Source organism: Nyctibius grandis, chromosome 5 (genome assembly GCF_013368605.1).
Source record: "Nyctibius grandis isolate bNycGra1 chromosome 5, bNycGra1.pri, whole genome shotgun sequence".
Taxonomy (NCBI): domain Eukaryota; kingdom Metazoa; phylum Chordata; class Aves; order Nyctibiiformes; family Nyctibiidae; genus Nyctibius; species Nyctibius grandis.
The window spans coordinates 16,059,779-16,083,973 of NC_090662.1; the positions used below are offsets into that span (position 1 = coordinate 16,059,779).

Sequence of the window (24,195 nt, forward strand, 5' to 3'; positions counted from 1 at the left end):
GGAATATTTAACTCGGTGCACATATAGTCCATAGCTCTCCTCAGCCCCCAGACCAACTAGACATGAGCTGTGCGGCGATGAGACAGACTAACCATAAGGGAATGCTCAGGCTTTGTCAACCAACCCACTGCTGGTAGCTGCTGTCTGAACATCCTGACTGTCCCCAAAATTATTTTATATTCAGGACACATCAGTAGTTATCACTGATCCAGCAAACACAGAAGCTGATATTATTATGGCTTTTCCCCCCTTAATATCAATTTACTATTCTCTGACAATTCTGTGACTGGCTTTATTTCTCTTTTATCACCAGCTACTTTGGCTTGGTTCAGAAAGTCGATTTGTTTTGAAAATTCTGACTGATAAAATACTAAACAGTTCTAAATATTTTTTTATTAAAAAAACATTTAAGTGCTAAATATCTGAACAAGAGAAAGGTGGTGGACCTCAGCTAGGTGACTACTTCCCTGATTAAAGCACTCACCTTTCTGTAGTCAATCTGAACCCAACTCTTCCCCTCTGCAGAAGAGGGCTCTGACTACGAGGACAAAGTAATGTGAAGGGTGTTGAGGGGGTTTGCTCTTCCTCCCTCCTGCTGAAATTATTTCAACCTTTTATAAACACATTTCCTGAACCACAGATTGGATCCCAAGTGAGTATCTTACTTGTCAAAGTTAGGGATTAACTCTCTCTCTTTGTTCAACAGCTATTTAATTATTTTATGCAAAATAAAAACATCAATAGAAATCAGTCTGGACTTGAACTTGTGTCTTCCAGTAGCAGAGGCACCCAGTCCCTCAGCCTGCAGGTAATTCTGAGCCTCTCTAAATCCTTTCCATTCCTTTTCCATACAAAGCATGCAACTGGAGAAGCAGGCAAAGCCTCACAAGTAGAATTGTTCCACCACTCCCTGGCAGATGAGATACCCCAGTTCCCATCAGCATTTCTTTATGGAAAGGAGAACACGGTCCATGTGAGTGATTACAAACACCCATCAACACTGGGTAGCCTGCTTAAAGTGCTCTTGATTCAAGTCCCCTCAGATTAGAGAAGAAAAGGGTAAACGGGAGGTCTCACATTGCACATTAACTGTTTTAATCTCCACACTAGTGGCTAAAGGATCAGAAATCATTTTGCAGACCTAGACTTTCATTTCCTCTGTTTTTTCTTCAGTCCCCTAAAATAAAGATTTTACCTCAGGCCAAGTGCAACACTTCACCTCTACAGGCAAAAAATTTATTTTGGTAAGAAAATGAGAGAAAAATCAGCTATACTCAAGCCATTTCTTTAACACGAAAAACTTGTGTGTTTTCTTCTTCAGCAAAATGCAGAAAAAAATCCCATTTTTTCCAAATGCACCTACCTGGGAAGTGGCAATAAATGACGCCCTAGTAGTTATTCTAGAATTAAGGCTATAATTGCATTTGGGGTGCAATGGATTGATCAGCCAATATATATGCATACATACAGAAAAGCACGCACACACACACACACACATAGACACATACGCATAAACAAAACTTTGCTTCTCTTCTAGTCCTGACAAAAATGACCTTCATGGTCGAGGAGCTCCGAAGGACTTGGAGATCCCATCTCCAACTGAAGCAGTGGCAGAGGAGGCTGCAAAGTGGCTTGACAGAGCCAGTCCATCTGTATCGACAACCAGGAGCTCCCCAGAAGCCACAGATGCAGTTATTGAGCTATTAACAAGCAAGCAAAGCCTCTCACTGAAAAGCACCTTGTACCTGAAGATCAGAAGGCAACACTGACATCTGGGGGAGTGCAAAGAAAGAGAGAGTAGCAAGTCTGCAAGGTATCCAAGCCAGAGGGGTAGAAGCTGTAAGAAAGAACCAAGTTAGTGTACATACGGATAAGTGTGAGGTACTGGGGAAAAGTCAGCGTAGTTTTGTGAAAGGCACTTATGAGTCACAAATGTCCTGCAAGGCATAAAGGGACATGTGGACAAGGGAAATTCAATTGACACAGTCTACTTAAATTTTCAAGTGAAACGAGGCCATATATTCATGTTTCTTAAAGGAAAGATAACTGCTGTGAGACAGGAAGGAGAGTTCCAACCCCAACCCGAAGGCTAAGAAACTACTGACAGGGCAAGGAAAAGAGGTTAAAAATGGTCCTCAAAGAAAGAATTTCAGCAGTGGCATGCAACAAGAGCCTGCATTAGGGCCTGAACTATTCAGCATATTCAGAAATGATCCAAAAAAGAAGGTGGTTAGTGAGAGAACAAGATCTTTGGTATATAATTACTCAGAGTACTAAAGATGAAAATCAACAGATTGCAGAAAGACCTAACATTACTGAAAGGTATAATAAAATAGTAAATGAAATTCAATGTAGAGAAATGTAAAATGACAGACATGGAAGAAGAAAACAATCTTAGCTCTATACACAAAATGATGGTCTCTGAATTATTATTACACAGTAATGAGACACTGGTCTTGTAACAGGTCTATGAAATGATCATCTCAATGATCTGTAGTGGTCACAAAGGCAAACCAAATGTTAGGCAAGGAATACAGCTATCATACCACTGCTTCCCTCCTTTCAAAAATGGTTTAGAAGAGTTGGGCAAGATACAAAAACACACAGGAAAGACATGGACAGTCTCTACAAGAGCGACAACTAGACAGATTTGGACTTGTCAAACTGGATGAGTGATGACAGAGGAGGGTTATGATGCACATTTATTATGAAGGTGGACAGGAAATGATTGTTCATTGCTGGTTCAAAAACAAACCAAAAAAGGAGGTATTTCTTCACACAGCATATAGCTAAGTTTTGAGAATCCTTTGCACAGGACCCCATAGTTTCCATTAAGTCCAAAAAAAACACTGGGTCAACAAAATTGTTTAGCAGCACAATGACAAACACCAGACTTTTCTTTTCAAGGTTCAATTTTTTGCTGTACCATTTCTATACTCATCTTACTAAACATGCAGTTCTGCACTGTGCTCTTCTCCACAGCCTTGTCTGGTCCTGACTATGCCTTTCCTGTTCGTGCAAAAATGCTGAAAACCTTTACTGCTCATTTTAGCATTCCCACTAAATGCATCTGGCATTAGACAGTGACAAGATGATTTATTTAAACAGCAAACTAATCATTTGTTTTCCTAGTCAAATTCAAAAGCATTATTTTTACTCGTATCTTACAGTTTTCATCTACCTAGGGTCACAAAATGAGAAACACTTGTCTTCAGATTCATTGGGACATGCACAATACTACCCCAAATCTGAGAAAACTTAAAGTACCCATGAGGATGCACTGGTCTCCACAGTTCATGCAATCCGATTACCATCAATTACACACTAAAGCAATCTGAAACACCTATAATCAATGTAGATTTTTTCAGTATTGTTGGCCAATACTGGTCCATGTTTCAGCTTGCACAGATGTATTCCTGCTTCAATATTTTGAGGTAAAAGCAGCACCAAAAATGAGACTCTTCCCTGCCAATCCTTCTCCTAACTGAATTAAAAAATGAAACAATTTTTCAAGCATCAATCTCAAACCTAAAACTAGATTTAAAAAAAAAAATAAATTATCTACTTACACAATTAGTAAAGCACAACGTCGACGACACACTCATTAAAAGAATACCTGATACAACACAGGGAATAAATTGAAAGCAGGTGTATCAAATGATACATTAATGCTTGCCTTAAACATATTTCTCATATGCAATGCTTGATATTTTATCTAAGTATGATATTAGTTACACTTCACTAGTTTCAGAGCAGATGCTAGGCAAAATAAAAAGATTATTTCGCAGAAACAAGAAGCCTGTCCAAAAAAGGGGAAAAAAACTCAAGATCTGTTATTTCCCAGAACACTAGTCAAAGAAAATATTCCTGGTTAACAGCACCACTAATCTCACAAAAACAAATAGCTAATGAGGCAAGTTTCCTAAATTGTATTTAAGCATCTTAACAACAGGTAGGTTTTGGTGCAGGAAGCTAAATCAAGTATTTGAGATTGAATCAAAATCAAAATATACATGTAGTGATGTGAACAAGCTGCCCATTATCATTTGCCTAACATATTTTAAACAGTTCTTTCATTATATCTTGTGGAATATAATTTCATTAATCTATCTAGATGAATGCAAAAAATTTTATTTTGAAAACAGAAGCCTACAGTGCATCTAACCTATCTGTAACAATAAAATATATTTTAGAACAAGGCCTAATTCAATTTTTTAGATTTTAATATGACAATTATTACATTAATATCACCAGTTAAATAGAATAGCAATAAGCTATTAAGACAATTATATGAATCACTACAGGACTGTGAAATGGGAAACACACAGAGCTTCAGCTGTATTTGAAATGAGGAGAATTTAAAGTACAGTATTTTACGCATGCAAATAAAATGTTTTGAATAGATTTGGCACTAGTCAGTTACTAAGAGGTTGTATACTGCTATCACAATGAAATAAACATAACTCACTAGATTTTGAAAATGGAGCTGTGACAAACATGCTTGTATACTAGAGGAAAAAGATCATATTAAAATAAACAAGAAGAAATATTTTAAAAATTAAAAAGGTATACAAAATCTGGGATAAATGTTATTACTGCAAATTGTGGGAAAAGTATCTAAAGTAGATTTGCAAGCCTTGTACTAGCCAGTTTATCATAGCTGAGATTTCCCTCTACTAAAAAATAAGGGTTTTTTAAACACCAAATAAAAAAATTATTTCTTCATGAAAGGCATTTAATGTAAGTATTTCTGATTTGAAAAAAAACCATAAAGCTCTTGAACTACAGTGCAGTGTTTATTTCAATTGATCTCCATTGCACCTTTATGAAAAAGGACATATCATCCTCCTACATGTCAAAGGACTTTCGTCCTTCCCACTGCACCCCAAGTGGCCTGTAAATGTTAGAAAAGGAAACATCGCTGGAAAGCAGTATTTCAGACTATCAGAAATAGCACTTCTGGGAAGTAACAAACTGCCATTCCAGTTTTATTTGCACTCACCATTGTACATAACAAGGCAGTCTAATCCTGGCAGCTGTGAGGGTCAGAGCTGTATTCTAGGGTCATCCAACCTCCTCCCAGGCCTGGTTCTCCAACTCTGAAGGGAGCCCTGAACGCCCAAGATGAGTTGCACCTCCAGCCCCACCTGCCACCTCACATGCATAGTCAGCAACCACAACTCATGGCACAAGAGACGTTCAGCTGCTAGAGAAGACGCTACTGAAAAACTGCTGCTCTTTCCTTTGGGAAAAAACAATAGTCAATGGACAAGAATCAACTTGTCCATCCACTTGTGCTGTGGATGCCCCCTCCCTGGCAGCATTTAAGGCCAGGTTGGATGGGGCTTTGAGCAACCTGGTCTAGTGGAAAGGTGTCCCTGCCCATGGCAGGGCGGTTGGAACTAGATGATCTGTAAGGTCTCTTCCAACCCAAACCATTCTATGATTCTATAACTTTATGAGCCAGCTTACAGTAAAAATTTTAGTACTAGGAGAGTAAGAAGTTCCTAAACTTGTAATATGCTTTGCAAGAAATCGCTAAACAATAACATAGTAGAAATTGCAAGAGTCAGAAAATGAACTAAACCCAAAATGTTTAGACAACTGCTAAAAGTCATAGTCCATGGGCAGGGCTACATGCAGCCAAGACTTCTACAGACTTGAAATGGAACTTATATTTGGTAGTGACGAATCCAAACATTAATTACCTCCTCTAACACATGCAGAGTGAAACACTGTACTACCAAAAAAACCCACACCCCACCCTCAAAAATCCCACCACATCTTCCTTGTCTCATCACATGCAGGATAAACAAAGAGACAACAGAGAGAAGAGACTTGCTCTTAACACTTCTATTCTTTTGAATACAGTGAAGAAACAATGACTTCTTATTTGGGCCTTTGGCAAATTCAGATTCCACTTCAAATTTTCTTTTTTTACAGTGCGTCACAATCTGATATAAGAAAGGATTTGTTCTTTCTTATCTTTTACTCACCTGAACACTCCCAAACAGTGAATTAAAAAAGCTCTTAATTCTGTTTTGGACTTTATCTAGGAATAGGACTGGGAAGTCTTTTTTAAAAATTATTTTTAAAAACATTCCTTCTCTAAGATGAAAGACATCCACCTTATTCAGACCAAGGACGACATGCTATGGAAAACTTCAAGCCAAATGCTCCTATTTCTAATTTTGCCAAATTTTTACAGGTTATGATGGAAAATTTTCACTATGCCTTTCCCCTCTCCCCCACTATCACAACCCCCATCCCTCCACCAGAGAAGCAGCTGGAAGAATGGTGCACTAAATGCAGCCCTGTAAATTATACTATGTAGGAGATTAAACTTAAGCCTAATGCTACAGTCAGCCTTCAACAGCTGAGTTCTATTAATGGACGCTCCTTAAAAGAAATCCTTATTGGTTACTATTTAAAACTACACCTCTATTAAAATCTTGACTGAAAGAAATTACAAGTGATATGTATCTCCCATCGATGCCATGACAACACCACCCAGTTCAAGTACGTATCACATCGTTTACCATGATTTATATGAAGTAAAAAAAAACAAAACCAAAGGGTTCACTAATCAAATACTATCAATGAATACACTATGCAAAAGAGATAAGCTAATTTATAGCGATAGGAATTACATGTAAACTAGAACAATACACTTCCAGTGCACTGAAAAGCCCACTGCCGTTAATACTCTTTCAATCTACTACTTATGTCGATTTATTTAAGATCAGCATTGTAAAATTACAGCACAGTCAAGGCACTGTAAAGGCACAACTTAACAGCAAAACTTAGGAAAAAGACAATTAATCAATGTTTTACTTCCAGACTTTTCAATTTCATAGACAGGTCCAGATATAGGTAAGGGAGGGGGTTACCATGCTTAATAGCAACTGCATACGTGTAGCATTCTGTTCACTGCTGAACATTTTCTTCTGTTGAATACTCACTGCTCCCCAATGCACAATCCTTTGAGATTCAACACTGCCAAAGTGTTCCTGCTTTCTCATTCAAAGAGTCTTTTGAATGAAAAAAATTTCAATTATTGACACATCAACCTAGGATGAATTTTTAAAGTGCAGAAGTTACCTATGGGAAGTTGTCAGCTTCCTACTTACACTACTCATTGACCTTGTAACTCTCTACATAGTGTATCTATTTCTATATCTGAACTTCTCTGTTTTAGGCTCCATCACTCATGATGAATTAGTAACAACAAAGAATAAAGCAGTTTAAGCAGTGGGATGGTAGTAGAAAATATTAAAAAAGCCAATCCTATCAAATATTGTGCTACTTGTTTCTAAGCAAGCAGGTCAGCAGGTCTGAACATAGCTCCACTTCTAATTCACACGCTAGACTAAGAAAAGAAAACACAACAAGCTCCTTCCAGCCTCGAGCAGATCTCAGCAACCCGCACAGTGAAGACACGTTACGTTTGCTGTTGCTCTGAGCATCAGCTGCACGCTTTTCAGTCCCTATCACACTCCATCCCTTGGATCTGGGTGTTACTCTCTACATTGAGGCTTACTTTGTCTGATATATCTCCAATGCAAAAAGCATCCACTAGTCTTGTTTTAGCCTGGGTTATGCTGTGCCTGGCAGTTAGGACATTTTCCTGTCCTAGGAGGTGGAAGATGAGAGAATAGCTCCTAGGTGGTAAGGCTACTAAATCCAAATCTGTTGCTCCCTGGACAAGTAATTACAGAGAGGGCACAATTTTTTTTTTTTTTCCCTTGAATGAACATGGCCTTGTCAATGTATCTTTCACTGAGCTCTCTCCAGGGCACATATGAAAAAAACAAGCTGTGTGCAGTCCTGGATGAGCACAGTAGCCAATACTCAGGTGACCAACACTCTCATGCACACAAGCCGGTAAGAACAATTTTTATTTCTCACTTCATTTGAATCAACTATTAAAATGTCAATTGATTATCTTTTATGCAGCATCTAAGCGCTTTTCTGAATCTGGCCAGAGTCTATCAGCAGTTAGGATATAGACCTGGTCTCTCCAAGAAAAAAACAAAGTCAGATTTTGCATTTCTGTACGTATTCAGGGTCTCAAGAATTGCTGACAGTCTAAAAATACGGCACTCCAAGAACACATAGGGGAAAAGATGAATTCGAAGGAGTGCTGTTTTAGTTTTGCCTTTTCAAGGGTAATATTTGCTCTACCTGGACTGTCCATGCAGGGATGTACTATTTAAGTTCTACGGGAATGGTGCAAAAGATGGCTTGTGGCCGCAGTTTCACAGTGACCGTCAGTACATCGGGCTTGGAGAACTTGCAATGACATGGATGTGACAGACTCACATAACCTGCATGTACCATTGCAGGAACTACAGCTTAGATTTTCATTGCAGACAGGAGATAGAGGGTTATGCCACTGGCTGTACTTCGGTCTCCAGAACAAGATTTCTGACGAAAGACTATAAAGCTAAAGCAAATCTTTTGTATGCTTTCAGCTACTAGGTGTTTCCAATATAAAGTAACGGAAATGAAAGCTACAGACAAAATCAGTGTATCCTAGGCAATTGCACAAGTGAAAAGGTACAAATAAGGTACACACAAAACATTCAATTCCTTCTCCCTCCACCCCCACCAAAAGAAAAAGAAAACTGGGATTCTTGTCAGTCTACCTGCTACTGTTTCCATATTTAACAAAAGCAGGAGGAACGAGAGTAATTTTCACTATTTTAATTCTTTTATGCAGTGAAACCTAACCATATGACAACCAGAAAGTTATTCAATCAATAATGATATCATATAACAAGTTTTGACATGGCTGTGAAAAAAGAAAATCGCAATAACAGAAGGAGGATCACTCAAAATGCCATTGTCCTCGAAGGGCACAAGAGCGCTCCCCTTGATAAAAGGTCAAATGCAACAGATAAAATGTTAGCAATCACAAAACCCCAAACGCTGTATTTAACAAAAAACAAGGCATTGAATAATTGAAAATAATATCAAAACTGAGAATAATCTATCAAATGTGACAGTGATACCCGTATCAAAATCCTTATGCAAAAAAAGATGCCAGCTAGTAATGTTCGGCTCGTGTTAAGAGAGGACATCATTCTTATTCATACTGTAAACTCAGGCTTCTTGTCTTTAATCGTGGTTCATTAAATTGTAATGCACAACTATTACAATGTAAAATAGCTAGTCTGAGTAATTCAAAATATATAACCTCTCTTAGGAAAATAATTATGATATGGAAGGGAAAATAATTTATTTACATTCTTCAGTGCTCCATTACTTTCTAGCTTGTTTTTCTTTTAAATGACGCTTACACAGCCAAACAGAAGGAGAAAAAGGAAATATCCTTTTCCAACTTTCATGAGGACATGAGGACGTCAACCCAAGGATTTATAATTCAGAAGTAATGAAAATCAAGGGTAGTTTTTTTTCTTTTTTTAAGGAATAAGAATTTCTACTTCTTAATTAGAAGGCTGTTAGAGTAACCTTAGAGACAGGCAGGACAGATAGCAATGAGCCTCCAACAAAGAAATTAGCAAAAGGAGATCTTCATGGTCATTTCTCCTTGATGAAGCAAAATTGTTCTTCTTTGTACGCTACGACTTCATCAAATGGGGATTTAACTATTCAGTTCATTAAGATACCCTCCACAGTTCTGGAAACTGTTCCAGAGTATGTTTGGAAACTTTCTTTGATGGTTATGCTGCAGTTATTGTTTAACCAAGCTGCGTTATTTAGCTTGGCTAATTCACCTCTTTCCCCCCAACTTTACTTTTAATACTTTCCCGTCATTAATTTATTTCCTCATATTAAAAGAAAAAGTCAAGATGTTTGACAAGCTCTCTATATGTACACTGCTTGTTCTTCACTATGCCAGAGATACCTTTTATGAGAGATTTTCCTTTCAACAGGAAAAGAACAAAGTTAATGAGCCTTTTATTATATGGAACATTAAAAAAAAAAACCAACCTAAAACCCAGAACTGTATCTGATGCTCGTTAGTCTACTAAAGGACAACGCAGTATAAGAATATAAAGCTTTACTCTCTCTGGAGCCAAAGGAAAATAGAAACGTGTCCTGGGAAACAGTACGGGTCCCTTCTTAACACGGAACAGACAGTCACAGACTTGGAGTTAATAGAAGTCATATGGACAGAGCTCAGCATAGGCTGCCACCCTAAAAATCTCCTAGAAAACAGACATATTGGAGAAAAAAACCCAAACAAACAGCAAGAACATTATGGTACTTCAGGGATACTAAACCACTACATTTTTGGTGTCCCAAGAAGTGCTCTATGTCTTCACTGAGGTCTGCACTTGAGAACAAAGTCTCAGAACTAGAATTCCCCACATGCCAAGTATACTTAGAAATGCTACATGCTCTATAACTAGACTGACTTCTCATTTCAAACTACTTTATGGAGAAATAAATACAACTACATGTTCACACGTTAAAAAAAAAAAATCTAAGATATTGTACCACCGCAACAACTTCCTCAAAAGAACCGGATTCAGAAGTAAACAACACTATTTCAACCCTATTGTTGATGACATTATGATATACTATTTCATAAGTGCGCAATAATACTGAATGACCTCAAGAAATTATTTGATTTACATAGTTTATCCAGCAGCCTATAACAGCAAGTCTCTCTTTCAGCTGGGCTTACGCCGTATGTACATGAATGATTTAATCCTTACAAATTGATACAAATTTTTATCCCACACAGGGTCATGAAACTTCTCTTAAAAATAATTCAGTATTTCTCTGACTTAGAGGCTAGAACAGATCTACTACTTTGCAACACTAAGCTTCAAGCTGTGTTTATTACAAAGACCGTCAAGTCCAGCAAGCCAGTTCTCTAATTAGCCAGATCTCTTCTTTTACCTTCCTGATTTCTACCAGGCTAAAGTTGTATGATGCATCACCTCCCATTAAAAAAGCCTGAACCACAACCAGATTTTTCTCTTTTTCGGCTTGGTATTTCAGGAATTGAACCCCGAAAAGTTAAATAACAACATCTGCCTCTATAATCTTCACAACTTCCCAGTGCCATCAAGGATGGCTGCCACATGTCTGAAATTAGAGACAAATGAAACAGTGGGTCTTCTTATGCTCTGGAGAAAGGCAAATGCCAGCAAGGATTCTATAGAAGTGTTACAGAAACGTTCGTTAAACTAAGCATTCCAGTGCTGTTCCAAAGCCAAGACCTTCAAGTTACAATTGCAGGGAACCTAGAAACATAAGGCATGTGTCTGGCACGGATCTAAATCCTTACTGAGAGAATATGGACTGGATCTTACCAGGGATATTAGTAACAAACCACACTTTGTGGGAGATTCTGGGATAGAGGTCACGAGTCCTTGTCAGTAGCAATAAAGACTCCCCATGACACAGCCTTCAAGAGCCAAAAAAACAGTAGTGGCTTCTAATGCTTTCTCATTCCATTGTCTTTGTTACAACTTTCAAGCTGCAAATCAAGACATGTAACATAATGCATTTTATGGTAAATATGACAGTCTAAAATACCTATAAGTCTACTGACAGGCGTGTTCAGCATCACTGAATGTACAGGTATACTGCTGCATGGCCTAACTAATTAAACAAAATCTGATCCACCAAATTGATTGTGTCCAACAGGTGATAAAACTCTAAATAAAACTGAAAGTTAAATATTCCTGCTTCATAGAAAAGCCCAGTACAGCCAGAACCAATGTCTCAAACAAAGCCTTCTCCAGACCTTTCCCAATGGACTATTGCTATCATAACATAGCCAGTGAGTGATTTTTCAGCCACAAGCAGCTCACGGTTGGTCTGTTTCCTAATGCAAGATTTTTATCATTTTCTCACCAGAGAACGCAACTACAGATCAATTAATGGGATCCATGCGTAGCTCTTCTTTAGAACTTACTAATTTCTTATAAAAACAACTATATGTTAGTAGATGTATGTCACTTATATAACATGTAGTACTTCTAATGCATTGATTTTTTAAAAATAAATTATTAGTTATTTTACAGTCATTCCCAAGACGTCGAAGAAACCTTCTCTCTTCTAAAACTTCTTTTATATGCTTTTAGTACATCATCTTTTCTGTTTCTTCTTTAAAACAAAGTATTTTATCTATACTTTTAAAACTCTTCCACAGGCCTTTCAGCAATATTCCAGTACACCCTTCCTGAAACAAATCTGATGAGATTAAGCACAATCTTCAAGAGGTAACACCTTTGGTCAATTATTTTCAGTATTCTCCATTTCTTTTAATACAGTCTACTTTTTTTTTTTTAAAGTCTTTATTGACCTTAGGCTCTTAAATCAAGCAATTCAGACTTTAATGCTCAATTGTTCAGTGTAACAGGATTGCTATAATGAAGATGAAGTAAAAGGGATTGTAGAAATAATGGATTAATGGAGAAAAGAGAAAAAGAAAAAAGGACAGTGACTCACAGGATCTTTGCAGTTTACAGGCAACACACTAACGCTGATAGTAACGTGTTACTTCCAAAGAGCTCAAAAAGTTCCTTCTAACATGGAATACTTTATTCTCATCTAGGAGAAACATCATTTTATATGCTTCCTACATGAAAACAGGACCAACTTGCACACTGCTCCCCAAACCAGAAGGTCACGTCCAGGTAACAGCACAACCATGGAAAGCTACAGCAAGGTGTTATATAGGTGCTTCTGTTCTGTAGCGGATCTTTTATTAATGACCAGTTCCATGTTTATAGTACCCACTCTACCTATGACCATATGCAGAGAAGCTTTTCTGTCACTGAAAGAACCGTAAGACACCTGAAGCTGGGCAGGAAGAATCCACATATGACTAAGGGCAAGAAAAATTTTGAAAAAAAAAAAAACCAGCAGGATGGCTTGTTAAAACACTGAAATTAACACCTGCCCCCACCATTAAATAAGTAAGTCCTCCTCCCACTATACTAATACTTTCAAATCCTTTCTTATTTGCTGGATATAAATGCTATATTCCACCATCACTATTTTTGCACAATGATTTCCATCTAGGCCAAAGGTAGTGGTGAGTGTACAACTGCCTTTCAACATGAAAGCAGTTCTTCCTGGTTGGTTGTTAGCAGTCCAGCCATACAAACCCAAGGTAATATTTTGGTAATATCTCTTTAAAAGTAAATAAACCTTTACGTTTTCTGTTCATCCCACTTACGTGTTCCCCTTACTGAGTTGCTTTGCTGTCAAGAAGACTGAAAGGGGCACAGGATTTGTGAAGTCAATTTGTTGTATGTGAAGTTTATTTCTTGTATGTAGGCAAGGAAAATCTTGCTGGGTCTTTTTTTTTTTTTTCCTTAATGTATTTAATTGATTCCATCTTCAGTACTAGTTACCTTTCATTATTATGCAATCAACTTCAAATTAATTTGATTAAACTGAATTTGATTAAACCTCATCCAAAGCTGGCCATTCCAGTCACATTTTGCAACTCTTAAAAAAAAACCAAACCAACAACCACGCCAAAACACCACAGAAACAAACCACTGAACAAAAATAAACCATTGCATAAGTAATAAATAAACCAGACCTTGGGATGAAGTTTTTCAGAGAATATTTGAAAGTAGTTTGTTAATCCACAGCAAAAATTTCTAACTAAAGTAGTTCTGCTTACAAATAATCAACATAAAAATTGTCATCTTGCTGCTGTCAGACTGAGAAATAAAGATCTGCACATTTCTGAATGAACATTTTTCAACAGAATCTTAACAAATGTGACTTGACATGCCTACTATGTAAAAAATTAAACCCTATGATAAATATAAAAATAAACCCTGTACACACCTATGCATAAATCCCATCTGAAAACAATCCATAACATCCCACTTCTCGTTAATGTAGATCAGTATCACAGTCCTCACTTTGCAGCTTTGATAAAAGACAATCCAATGTTAGGTCGTAATAGTTTTAGCCTAACTAGTATCTAACTAACAAGATTTATTTGTTGTAATAGGTTAATTTAGTATTAACAAGCTTGAGTTGAAAAGCCCAGCTTCTAGGACAACTAATTTAACTTCCTCTACAGAAAATATGCTTATTTGAAAGCATCGCTGGTATTTTCTGTGGAAAGAACACAAGATAACCAGAAAAGTATATCTGCAATGCCTCTGTCATGATCGTATGCAATGATTCTTAAGAGAACCATACGCCAGTTTGGCACTGTAATTCAGGAAAGAAAACATTCACTTACCGCAGTGTGACTGGAAAACCTGTGGCTTGACTACCTGATTGCAGATATTGCACACTACAAGATAGAAATCATCATGAGCTGGATAATGGCCAAATAAGTGCATATCTGTGGGAAAGTTAAAAATATATACAAGAATTAGAAATTATGCTTTAAATATATATTAAGAAAAAAAATTGAAAATACTGAAGGGCCACTATTATTATATTAATTTATACAAAGCAAATTTATACACTGCTCCATGAGAGCTTCTTACTATGTTAAAGAGATTTTTTTTTCTCTTCTGGGTTTCAAGGTCCTATACTAATACTGCAGTCTCATCCCTCAGTCTGAGTCAGAATACAGGCAGCAACACCTTTGTCTTTAACACTCACTGCCATTAAGTGGAATAAGCATTTCTGTACTGGTCAACTGTTGAAACAGTAAAAGAATATGTCTTTTACAATCTCTGCCTAAAGATCCTTCTAGAAAACATGGCGCACAGGTTACACTCCATGTTACAATATTCCAAGCTCGACTACGGATTGCTGGAGAAAGTCTCCTGCTTAAAATCTAGTTTTATATGTATATATACACACTATATACTATATACAAAAGCTAGTTTTATATATATATACACTATATATATATATATATATATATATATATATAGTAACCAATGTCAAGGATCCTACAGCTTAAAATACAGTCAGGAATGTCATCCCTGTTCTGAACCAGATGTCATGACATGAAATTTCTGATTCTGTGTAAATGACCCTCCTAGTTCAAACGCTCTGCTGTTTGCTTCCCCAGCAAAAACTCTAGGAAGAGACAAAGATGGTTAATGAAACTGGTATTTCTCAGTGGTGGCACAAGGAATTTAACAAAATCAAAAGATGGGTACAGTCAGAATGACAGGCACTTGTCCCTCTCAGCTGAAACACTTAATGCAATACATGCATTCTTAAGCCATTACAGACAGAGTAAAATGGGCTTAAATTACTACTGAAGGCCTCAGAGCTCTAACATTACAAGTGAGGGAACTGGTTTCATTCTGCATTGCTATAACTTAAGAGCAAGCACACATACTCATCCACCGCAGTTCAGCTTAGAGGGCAGAAACTCCAGTCACTTCTATGCACTTTGGTGTGATCACGTCACCACGCCCGGTGTTGTTAACGAAGGTGTTGCTGCATTAGTAACCCTGTGCCGAGTATCGGCCGCACAGATCGCACTACCTCTCAGAACAGGGCAGTGACATCTTTACAGATGTTGTAAAATGGCATTCCAGTGTTAATTCAGCAGCATCTGAAATCTATTACAGAACTTGCAAATGCGGCTTCGGACTCAGACTGAAATATCAACCCGCCGCCTTTATCAGCAGGAAAAATGAGAAGACCCTCAGTGAAGACAAACATGCACAACAGCAGCTGTGATCGATAAACACTAAGGACTAAACCCTACTTCTCCAATAGGTCATATTTTCCTTTAAAAATAGTGATTTCTTTCAAAAAGTGAATCAAGCAGGTACCGTATGTCATTACTTCTTAACGAAAGCAAACATTTCGGCCCTAGAACTATTTCTGTAAGTAATTCTGCCCTGGCCTGTACCACTGTGTAAGTAACATCACTGCTTATGATGTCAGTACTTGGCATGATGAAGTGCAAAGTGTCTTCAGTCCCTGAAAACCCCACAGAGGGACAAGGCAACCCTCTCACGGTAATTCAGGCAGTATCACAAGTAGATCCAAACAGGCTCATTCAAGCACCCTTGGGCACAAACCAGCACCACCGACCTGCAGGTATTTCATAGTCTCATACAATGTGAATCGTTTCTTTATCCCCTGAAAGCCAAAAGCCTCTCTCTCTGTTACTGCTCGTACCAGGCTATGAAATCCAGTTGAAAGGTTTAACCAATCACGACCCCTTCGCAGTGCTAGTCTTAGACTAGCCAAGCCTTTAAATGCATTACAGCCAGACGAAGGCAATCAACACATTCAACTTAAATTTAAAAGGACGGCAGTGGTGAGGTACAAACTTCTTTGGTAATTTCTTGGTGTAGTTAGTACTGATGAAGCCAGAACTGCACAGTTAGATTAAATCAAATCCTCCCTACTAGTAAAACAAACAAGCAAAACCCTAAGCAGGCACTACGTCTGGCCTTTTTATTTTATTTCTTGTTTTAATGTGATAAGTCAGTGATCTTAAAAAAAAAAAAAAAAAAAAAAATCACATCCACAGTTCTTAGCCAGGTCTATTTTTGATCAGAACCTACAGATTTTCATTAACAGCATTGTAAACTCCACAGAAAGGAGTATTTCTCCCGGGTATAATTTGACACAAAGCCTCAGCTCAAAAACATGCATTTAATTACAGTTAGGAAATATTTCAAAAATGGTTAAAACTTCTCAACAACTTAAACCATTTTTTTCTGTTGTTTGAATGGTCTGGTGACAATCTTGATATGAAAGCATACAGACTTCGCCCTTTACAAACACAAAAGTTACAACTTTTTTCCATTTTAAATTCCTTATGTCCATTTAACCTTCACAGCTCTGTATACTACCCTTTAAAATATGCCCAGCTCTGAGGCGTATGAAGTCCAGCTGGGCCTGAGTCTGAGTTTTTATGAAGTCTGGCTGCAAGGAGTAACTTAAAAAACAGATAAGGTATTAATACTGGAGAAATCTATCCAAGGACATAGGTGGAACAAGAAATCAGGTTAGTTCATAGGATCACAAAATTATCTATGTTTTCACCAGACACTGTCAAGGAGACAGAGCAGTGAGGGAAAAGTTCTGGTATCTGCAAGCTTGCTGCACAACCCTGGCAAACAGCACTGCACCTAATGGGTAAATAGTATCATTTGAGTTTTTAATATACTGAGGTGGCAGAAGTTGAGATGCACAGAAACTGCACCAAAACGCCGATGTGAGAAACATAGCATCAAAAAGATACCAGATGCAGAGTAACTGACATCCTGAAACAGCGCTTTGGAAGTTTTGTCATTTTGCAGATGCCTAGCAATAGCCCAGTGGAGGTGCAAGTGTCTATTGTAAATGTGAGTCTTCTGATACGAACTGAAGTATAAGCTACCTGCCAAAAGTCCACTTAATCTCTCAAGGACACAAGACCACAGGTCGGAAATCAGAAATAGGAATCACACTACACAAATAAATTGTTATTACTGAATCAGAATAGCTAAAAAATTAAACACTACCTTTCAGATTGGATTCCTTAAAAACCTCGCTATGCAGGAGTTTGTAAGAGAGGAAAATTAATCAAGTCCAAACAGGTTCAACTAACTATTAGTTCATCGATGTTAACAAGATTGGCACAAATCAGTTTTCATGATTAAACTCATGATTTGTAAGTACAGACACAGTATATATAAATTACTTTTTAATTAAAACTGTACGAAGCATTGTCTCACCAGAAATTCCAACTGGGGGCACACTTTACTGGGCGTAATATTACAAATGCAATCCAGATCAGAGAATTTACATTGAAGAAAGCAAGGAAAGTTTGAAAATAAAAAGAAAGTAGAAAATATAAACAACTATACATCTTTTTATACATGTTTTCTTGTTTTTAACAAGAATAGTTCAATGCTACCATGTCCTACTGAAAGCAACCAGGACTGAAGGGTTATTCTGGACACTGGTATCATTCTTAGATCAGATTACAGCCATTTGACAATCTAGACCTTGTATGTGCAGCAAAAAAGACAATGGCCTCTCCAAACAAAAATTTATCTTCTAAAGGCAACAATCACACCTCCCTCCTGCTTAGTCAGAAGCCATGGTGAAAGCTTTTCAGGAAAGGTTAATTTTGGAAAAGAAAACAGCTCTCTCCAAAGTTAGCTCAGGAAAGACTTCTTCATGGAAAAAGGTAAGACCACTGAAGAAGACAGCAGATAATCGGCAAATAAGGTGAGAGACTATCAAATAGTACTGAAATAATTATCAAAGTACAAAAAAACCCACAGAGGGACAGAAGAGTGACTGCAGAGTCTTTATTTTCTACCAAAACTTGGGTCTCCCCTAAAAGGGAAACAAAGTGACCAAGGTCTGCATTACTCACCTCAGATCGGCATGGTGATCGCTACCAGAGCCTGTGATCTGCTTATCCCCTATGTGCAAATACAGAGAGCTACAAGTCTGAGACCGAAAGAGCTGCTCAGCCCTTCTGGTGTGTAAAAGCAGTCCATGGCCACCATCACAGTTACCTCATTTTACTGGAAGATGCTTTCAGTTGATTCAAAGTAGACTCTTGATGGCAAGAAAGAATGGATAACTTATTTTCCAGTACCCGCACGCTTTGCAGAAGTGTTATCTGTACATACCCCACTCCTTGCAGTACTGAATCGTCGTCCCCTCAAAATGAAATCTTTTGGCCAGCCATGTCTGTTGATACTATACACCGACAAAAGCCTTGCTTGAAAATGAGCTATTTGACTAATAGGATGTGAGAGTGTCCCATATCATGTGAAAAATATGCAAGATAGGTGGAAATCAGAGACAGTGAATGCTGACTGTAGGAAATATGACTTTCCTTGATTAAAATCTTAAACCAGATATTACTTTGTGTACACTTTGCTGTTGCTTGGAAAAATAAATATAACTTCTGCTTATAGTTTTTATATTACTAACACTTGCAAATAAAAGGACAGCTGTAGCCATATGACATAGTTTTGTAAGATATCAGCTTGGTAAAATGTGCATTAAAAACACAAATACCATAGAAACAAAAGAAAATGTTGCTTCTGCAAATTGTGGCACAAACACAAAAATGCAGGTGTCAGATACGGCTTTTTATCTTCTCCAATAACACACGCAAAGGAATTATTTTTAGTAACAATCAAAGCCAGATGACTTATATGAAGTTCTTTCTCTATTATTATATAATTCATAATAATTTACATCCAACTGTATAACAAAACACAAGCTAGAAATAATCTAAAACATTCTTCCACAGTGGAATTAAGGTTGTCGAACAGTAAGACCTCACAAAATTGTGTGGGAAATTAAATTTTTAATGATGACCTTTTGCCATAAATTATACACACTTTAAACATTCTCTTATATATCAATTGCTCCACTAAATATACACACAAAGTCTGCTTTGAAAAATATTAGTGATGTTAATGTGTAAAGAGATAGAAGGGGAGGGAGGAGGGGAGAAAGACTATTCAAGACACACTGGTTTAAAACTAACAAAGAAAAGCTAGAAAAAAAAAAAAAGGCAACAGAAAAAATGGCAGCGGACAAAACCAAATCCATGGGGTTTTTCCCACTCCTGGAGATACAAATTTTTAAACTCTGTGTCTAGAAATGTGTTCAATATTTCCCTCTTGTTCCACAGAAGTGACAAATTCGTCGATCATTAAAAAAAATAGAGGAATTCACAAAATCTTTCAGTGCATTAGATTACTTTTACATTTGAGATTACTTAAAAAACTAAGTCATTTGCACAGTGAATTGAAACTTGAAACTCAAACAATACAAAAGACATCTTCAGGGTATTACTCAGACAGCAATTAAACATGCTTGCATAGACAGGATAGTCTTATCTTAGAAATAAATGTCACACTCTTCCCATTTAACATCAGCTTTATTCTCCTCCAGGTAGGGTTCTCCTTTAGTTTTCCTTTTTTATGCAAAACCCAGTAAGTTGTTTCAGTAATTAGTCAGCCAGTATAAACTGCATTTTACCTCTGAAAATGGGAGAGTCACAGTTGCAGTTAACCACAGAATAACTTTAGCTGAAAGAGATTGCTGGATGTCATTTACCCCAAGCCCCTGCTCAAATCATGGCTACCTTCAGGGTCAGTACCACAAAGTAATGCTCAAGCTCATTTCTTTTCTGATGCAAAAATGCAGGTCATGGCCGAAGTAACCATGAAATTGAGGAAAAGGTAAAATTAAAATATTCAGGACAGAACTAACATAGGGCCAAACACAATTGTTGTAAGTCCTGACTGATGTCCTTTGGGTGTTAATACAAGGAACTGAAGATTCTGCATGCTAAAAAAATCAAGTAATCAATGAGAAGAAAACAGAAATATTGTACTTCTCAGCAACAGCAATAATAAATGAAACACAACAGTGATGAAGCAAAAAAAAAATGCAGGGAAAAAACATCAAATAGAGTTAACAAGAGTCAGTGTGGTAAAGAGTCAAGGTGATGACACCTTTAAACCAGACTAGTAACTTCGAATGGTATGCCGCCTCCCAGGTTAGAGCAATCACGAGGATGCTGGCAATCCTAAAGAATGCTGGGAATTTTTCATTAATTATAGTTTATACAGGAAATACTACCCCCAATGACTTGGAAAGATTTTGTACTACACTGCCTTATCTAGGCATTTTGAAACTGTATTAAAGATGGAAGTGGTGCCTTCCATTCCCAAAGACCCGTAACAGAAACCAAAAAGGTCATAATTGGGAATTAGCGATCTAAACAAATACTGTGGATTAACAGTATCTGCACAGCTTTCGTAACAACAATCTGTTTGGAAGGGATTATACAGTAAGCTATACATCACTGACATTACTATTTTGCATAACACACTATATATTAAAAAAAAAGAAACAAACATGGGAAAATGTGACAAAGCTTTTCTTCCACAATTCTGAAGACTTTTATAAAATTTATGTAGGCTATTTGCCATATCAGTCTAAAATAATTTCGCAACACAGGACCAGAATTGCCCGGGCTACCTGATTAACACAACATAAGAATACTCGAAGAGAAAACCCCAAACTCACAGGTCTAGGAAGTATGCTGCATACCCATGACACCACAATATCTCAGCTTTTCACATCTTAAGATATCTAGAGGGTAAGACAGTAGCTAATTAAGTTTTTCCTCCTTGAAAAACCTACTTCTTAAAACATGCTTACATGGAGGCACACGGTCCCTTACCTCCTGGAGTAGGCAGAAGACAGCTCATCTGCTTATGGGGAGTCTTTATTTCACTCTCCGTACACAACTCAGGTAAAGTACAGCCTCCAATACCAACTAACTAGTAAAGTGCTCAGCTACTGTTTTGTGTCTGCAAAGGCATTTAATGTCTTCTGTAACAATCTTCTCTCTATAATACTGTACGACACTCAAAATAAATGTTCTTTTGCAATTTTCTGTTTCAATAGTAAGTCAGGCTGTAGTTCCACAAGAATTTAAACAGACCAAAGTTAGGCACTGGTATGGTGCTTTTTAACTCCAAGCTTCATATTCCCGCCCTTCCCTTGTGCTTGTACCATCAATTAACTGATTACACAAGGAGTCAAATTCAAGACAACTCTGAACCAGGAGCGAAGTAACAAGAGCAAGGACAAAACAAAACAGGAAAAGGTTTTCTGACAGTTTAATTCCCTGAGCTGCCCCACTGCAGAACCTGATGAACGCTACTGCTAGCGTAAGGGAGGGGAAGGAAATGCAGAGCCCAGAACTGGAGAGCAGGAGGACCCATAGGACCAAGACCAGGTAAAAGTGCTGTGGATCACCAGTGCCCCTCTAGCTCGCTTCAAAATCTGTCACACAGGTATCTGTGCAATACTGAAGGAAGACACTTGGCTCCAAAAGAAGCTTTGTAAAAATAAAGCTACTTGTCTCTCAGTTAAAGATAACAGTAAACAAATTTATTAATTTGCACTGTATAAAAATATTCAGAAGCATATAATCTCCTTTTACACAAGTCTTCATTTTTCTAGCACTTCAGATTACTGGACTAACCTTTAAAACTAGGTTCCCATTTCACCATTTAGCTTTTCAGTTATTTTGTGCAATGTAACCAGACAGGTTAACTTTTGCCTTTTCAGTTCCTGAACACACTGGCTTTTGTGCCCGTCCTTCGTTAAAGAGCCTCCTCATTTCTGATGTGAAGGGTGTAGGTAATATTACTAAGAAACCAGTGCACATTAAGAGAGGGTCATATACCACTGAGGTCTGTTTGGATGGTTATGAGAATGCTGATTAACACTTTCTTTTTAATTTTTTATCATCAGAGTTTAAACTACAGGGCAAATACAAACATTAAAGCTGCTAAAATACATTAATAAAGTTTAGTGAATATTTGCATTTGGCTGCTGCAGCCCAGGGCAGGAGTGATGGGGATGGTCCTGGAAAGGACCAGCTAGAGCAAAGACAGACTGTTCACTGCCTTGGCCACGCTCTGCACTGGCCCTTCTCTTGCAAGTCTGCATGGAAGAATTTGGAGAGGGGAACAGGGCTGCAAGGCAAGGGCAAAAGACAGTTTAGCAGGGTGACAGGCAATAAAACCCAGGCTTGTAATTGAAATGGACATAATTCAATTACACAATATTTAGCTTTAAATAGATAAGTATAATCATAACATATGAACATGAGGCATTTGCAACAACTCTGGTAACATCAAAGTACTGCCTACAAAATGATAACTGTTCTTACATTTCTTTTTAATGATTACATTACACTTCAGGGAAATTATCCCAAGAAGCATCCTCCTCATGAACCTGGATTTTAAGCTGCCTCCAATTTTACATACAACAACATATTCCGGGAACTAGAGCAACTGCTTACAAAGTCTACTATTATAAAATTGCATAAAGTCAATACCCGGAAGAAAATCCCGTTATGCAGTAAAATAGATACTAGTTAAGCGTATTAAGAACCAAAGACAGAAACAACAGAAAAAAACCCCAAACCTTCCACACATCAGTTAAATAACTTGCCTCAAAAATCAAGGTGAGCAAAATACTAGGATACAAAATACACTAGGCTTTAATGTGTTTAAAAGCAAGTTAGAGGAGTCATGTAAATATAGACAGTATCTTCAATTCGACCAACAGGTACACAGTTAGATCTGGCTTTTAGGCTTTAAGGAGATGTGTGTCCCAAAATGTCTCTATTTTCCCTGCCAGCTACAGTTAGTCTAATTAAAGATATCACCTCCAGCTATAAATTTAATCTTGCTTATGTCTGGAAATCTTCAGGACAGCAACAGTATTATTACATGACAGAAAAAATTAAATTACTGAGGGCAAGGAAACATTAAAAGATACATTATTTATAAGGATCCAGACTATGCACTCCATATCCAGAAGCAGAGGTGATATCCCATTTGTAGAACATACAGCATAACTGTCCCCAGACTCCTGAGTATGGAGAGCACGGCAAAGAAGTCCTGATCAGGAGACTTTCTCACCCTGCAGAAACAGTGGATTTCTCTTAGATGCTCACATACATCACTATCAAGAACCTTGGAGAGTGAGTGTGGCTGCACACAGATGTGCATAGAAAGGACAGAGAATGTGCAGGAGGATTATCAGTCTCTGCATTAGGCTTCTGATTTCTCATCTTCCCACAGGCAGGCATAAGGGGAGGAATAGCAGGAAATCATCTTCATTTCCCTCATAATTCAAAGTGAACATCATGCACCTTGACTAGAAAGTCTCCAAGAACCACTACATAGCAACAGAACAATTCTTTCTTCCTTGAACATGCATCAAGAGGAGTCTCGCTGCAAATGAGACCTGTCAGCACAAGTAGTATCCTTCATGGATGATGGGACTAAATTTCAGCTCAGACTGACGTATGGCTCTGCTGAATTAGATGTTTGACATTTAGCAACAGTTAAGAGGGTTGCACCACATACACACTTTCTCAGAGACTTCTACAGCAGGTGGACTCTGCTAGCTTCTCTGCTGGGAGAGCACACCTTGACACAGGAAGAGACATCAGGTTTGCAAGTTAACTACAATAACTCACAGAAATACCCAGTGTTTCAGCTTTTGATTTTCTGCCATAAGATGGTTAAGCTTTCTGATGCCTAGCGGAATACACTAACGATGCAAGAAAACAACATGAACATTCTGGTCCTGCTCTAGAGATATCAAATACTGGTTGAAATGTATGGGGTCTTTTATATTTTTCCCCCCGCTCAGTATTTCTCACATTTCTAAGCTACAGAAGCACGCAGGCTATGCAGAGGGTACCTGGGGCCCCTTCTCAGCTTTCACCTTTGGCATTACAACAGA

General features: G+C 37.7%; 1 protein-coding gene across 1 annotated transcript in view; it reads right to left on the reverse strand.

Moving 5' to 3' along the window:
• The window catches only part of ATXN7L1 (ataxin 7 like 1), a 119,982-nt gene that overhangs the window by 63,720 nt on the left and 32,067 nt on the right, over positions 1 to 24,195 (reverse strand). The window contains 1 exon segment of the mRNA XM_068401695.1: positions 14,201 to 14,305. Coding sequence (XP_068257796.1) covers positions 14,201 to 14,305 — 105 coding nt within the window.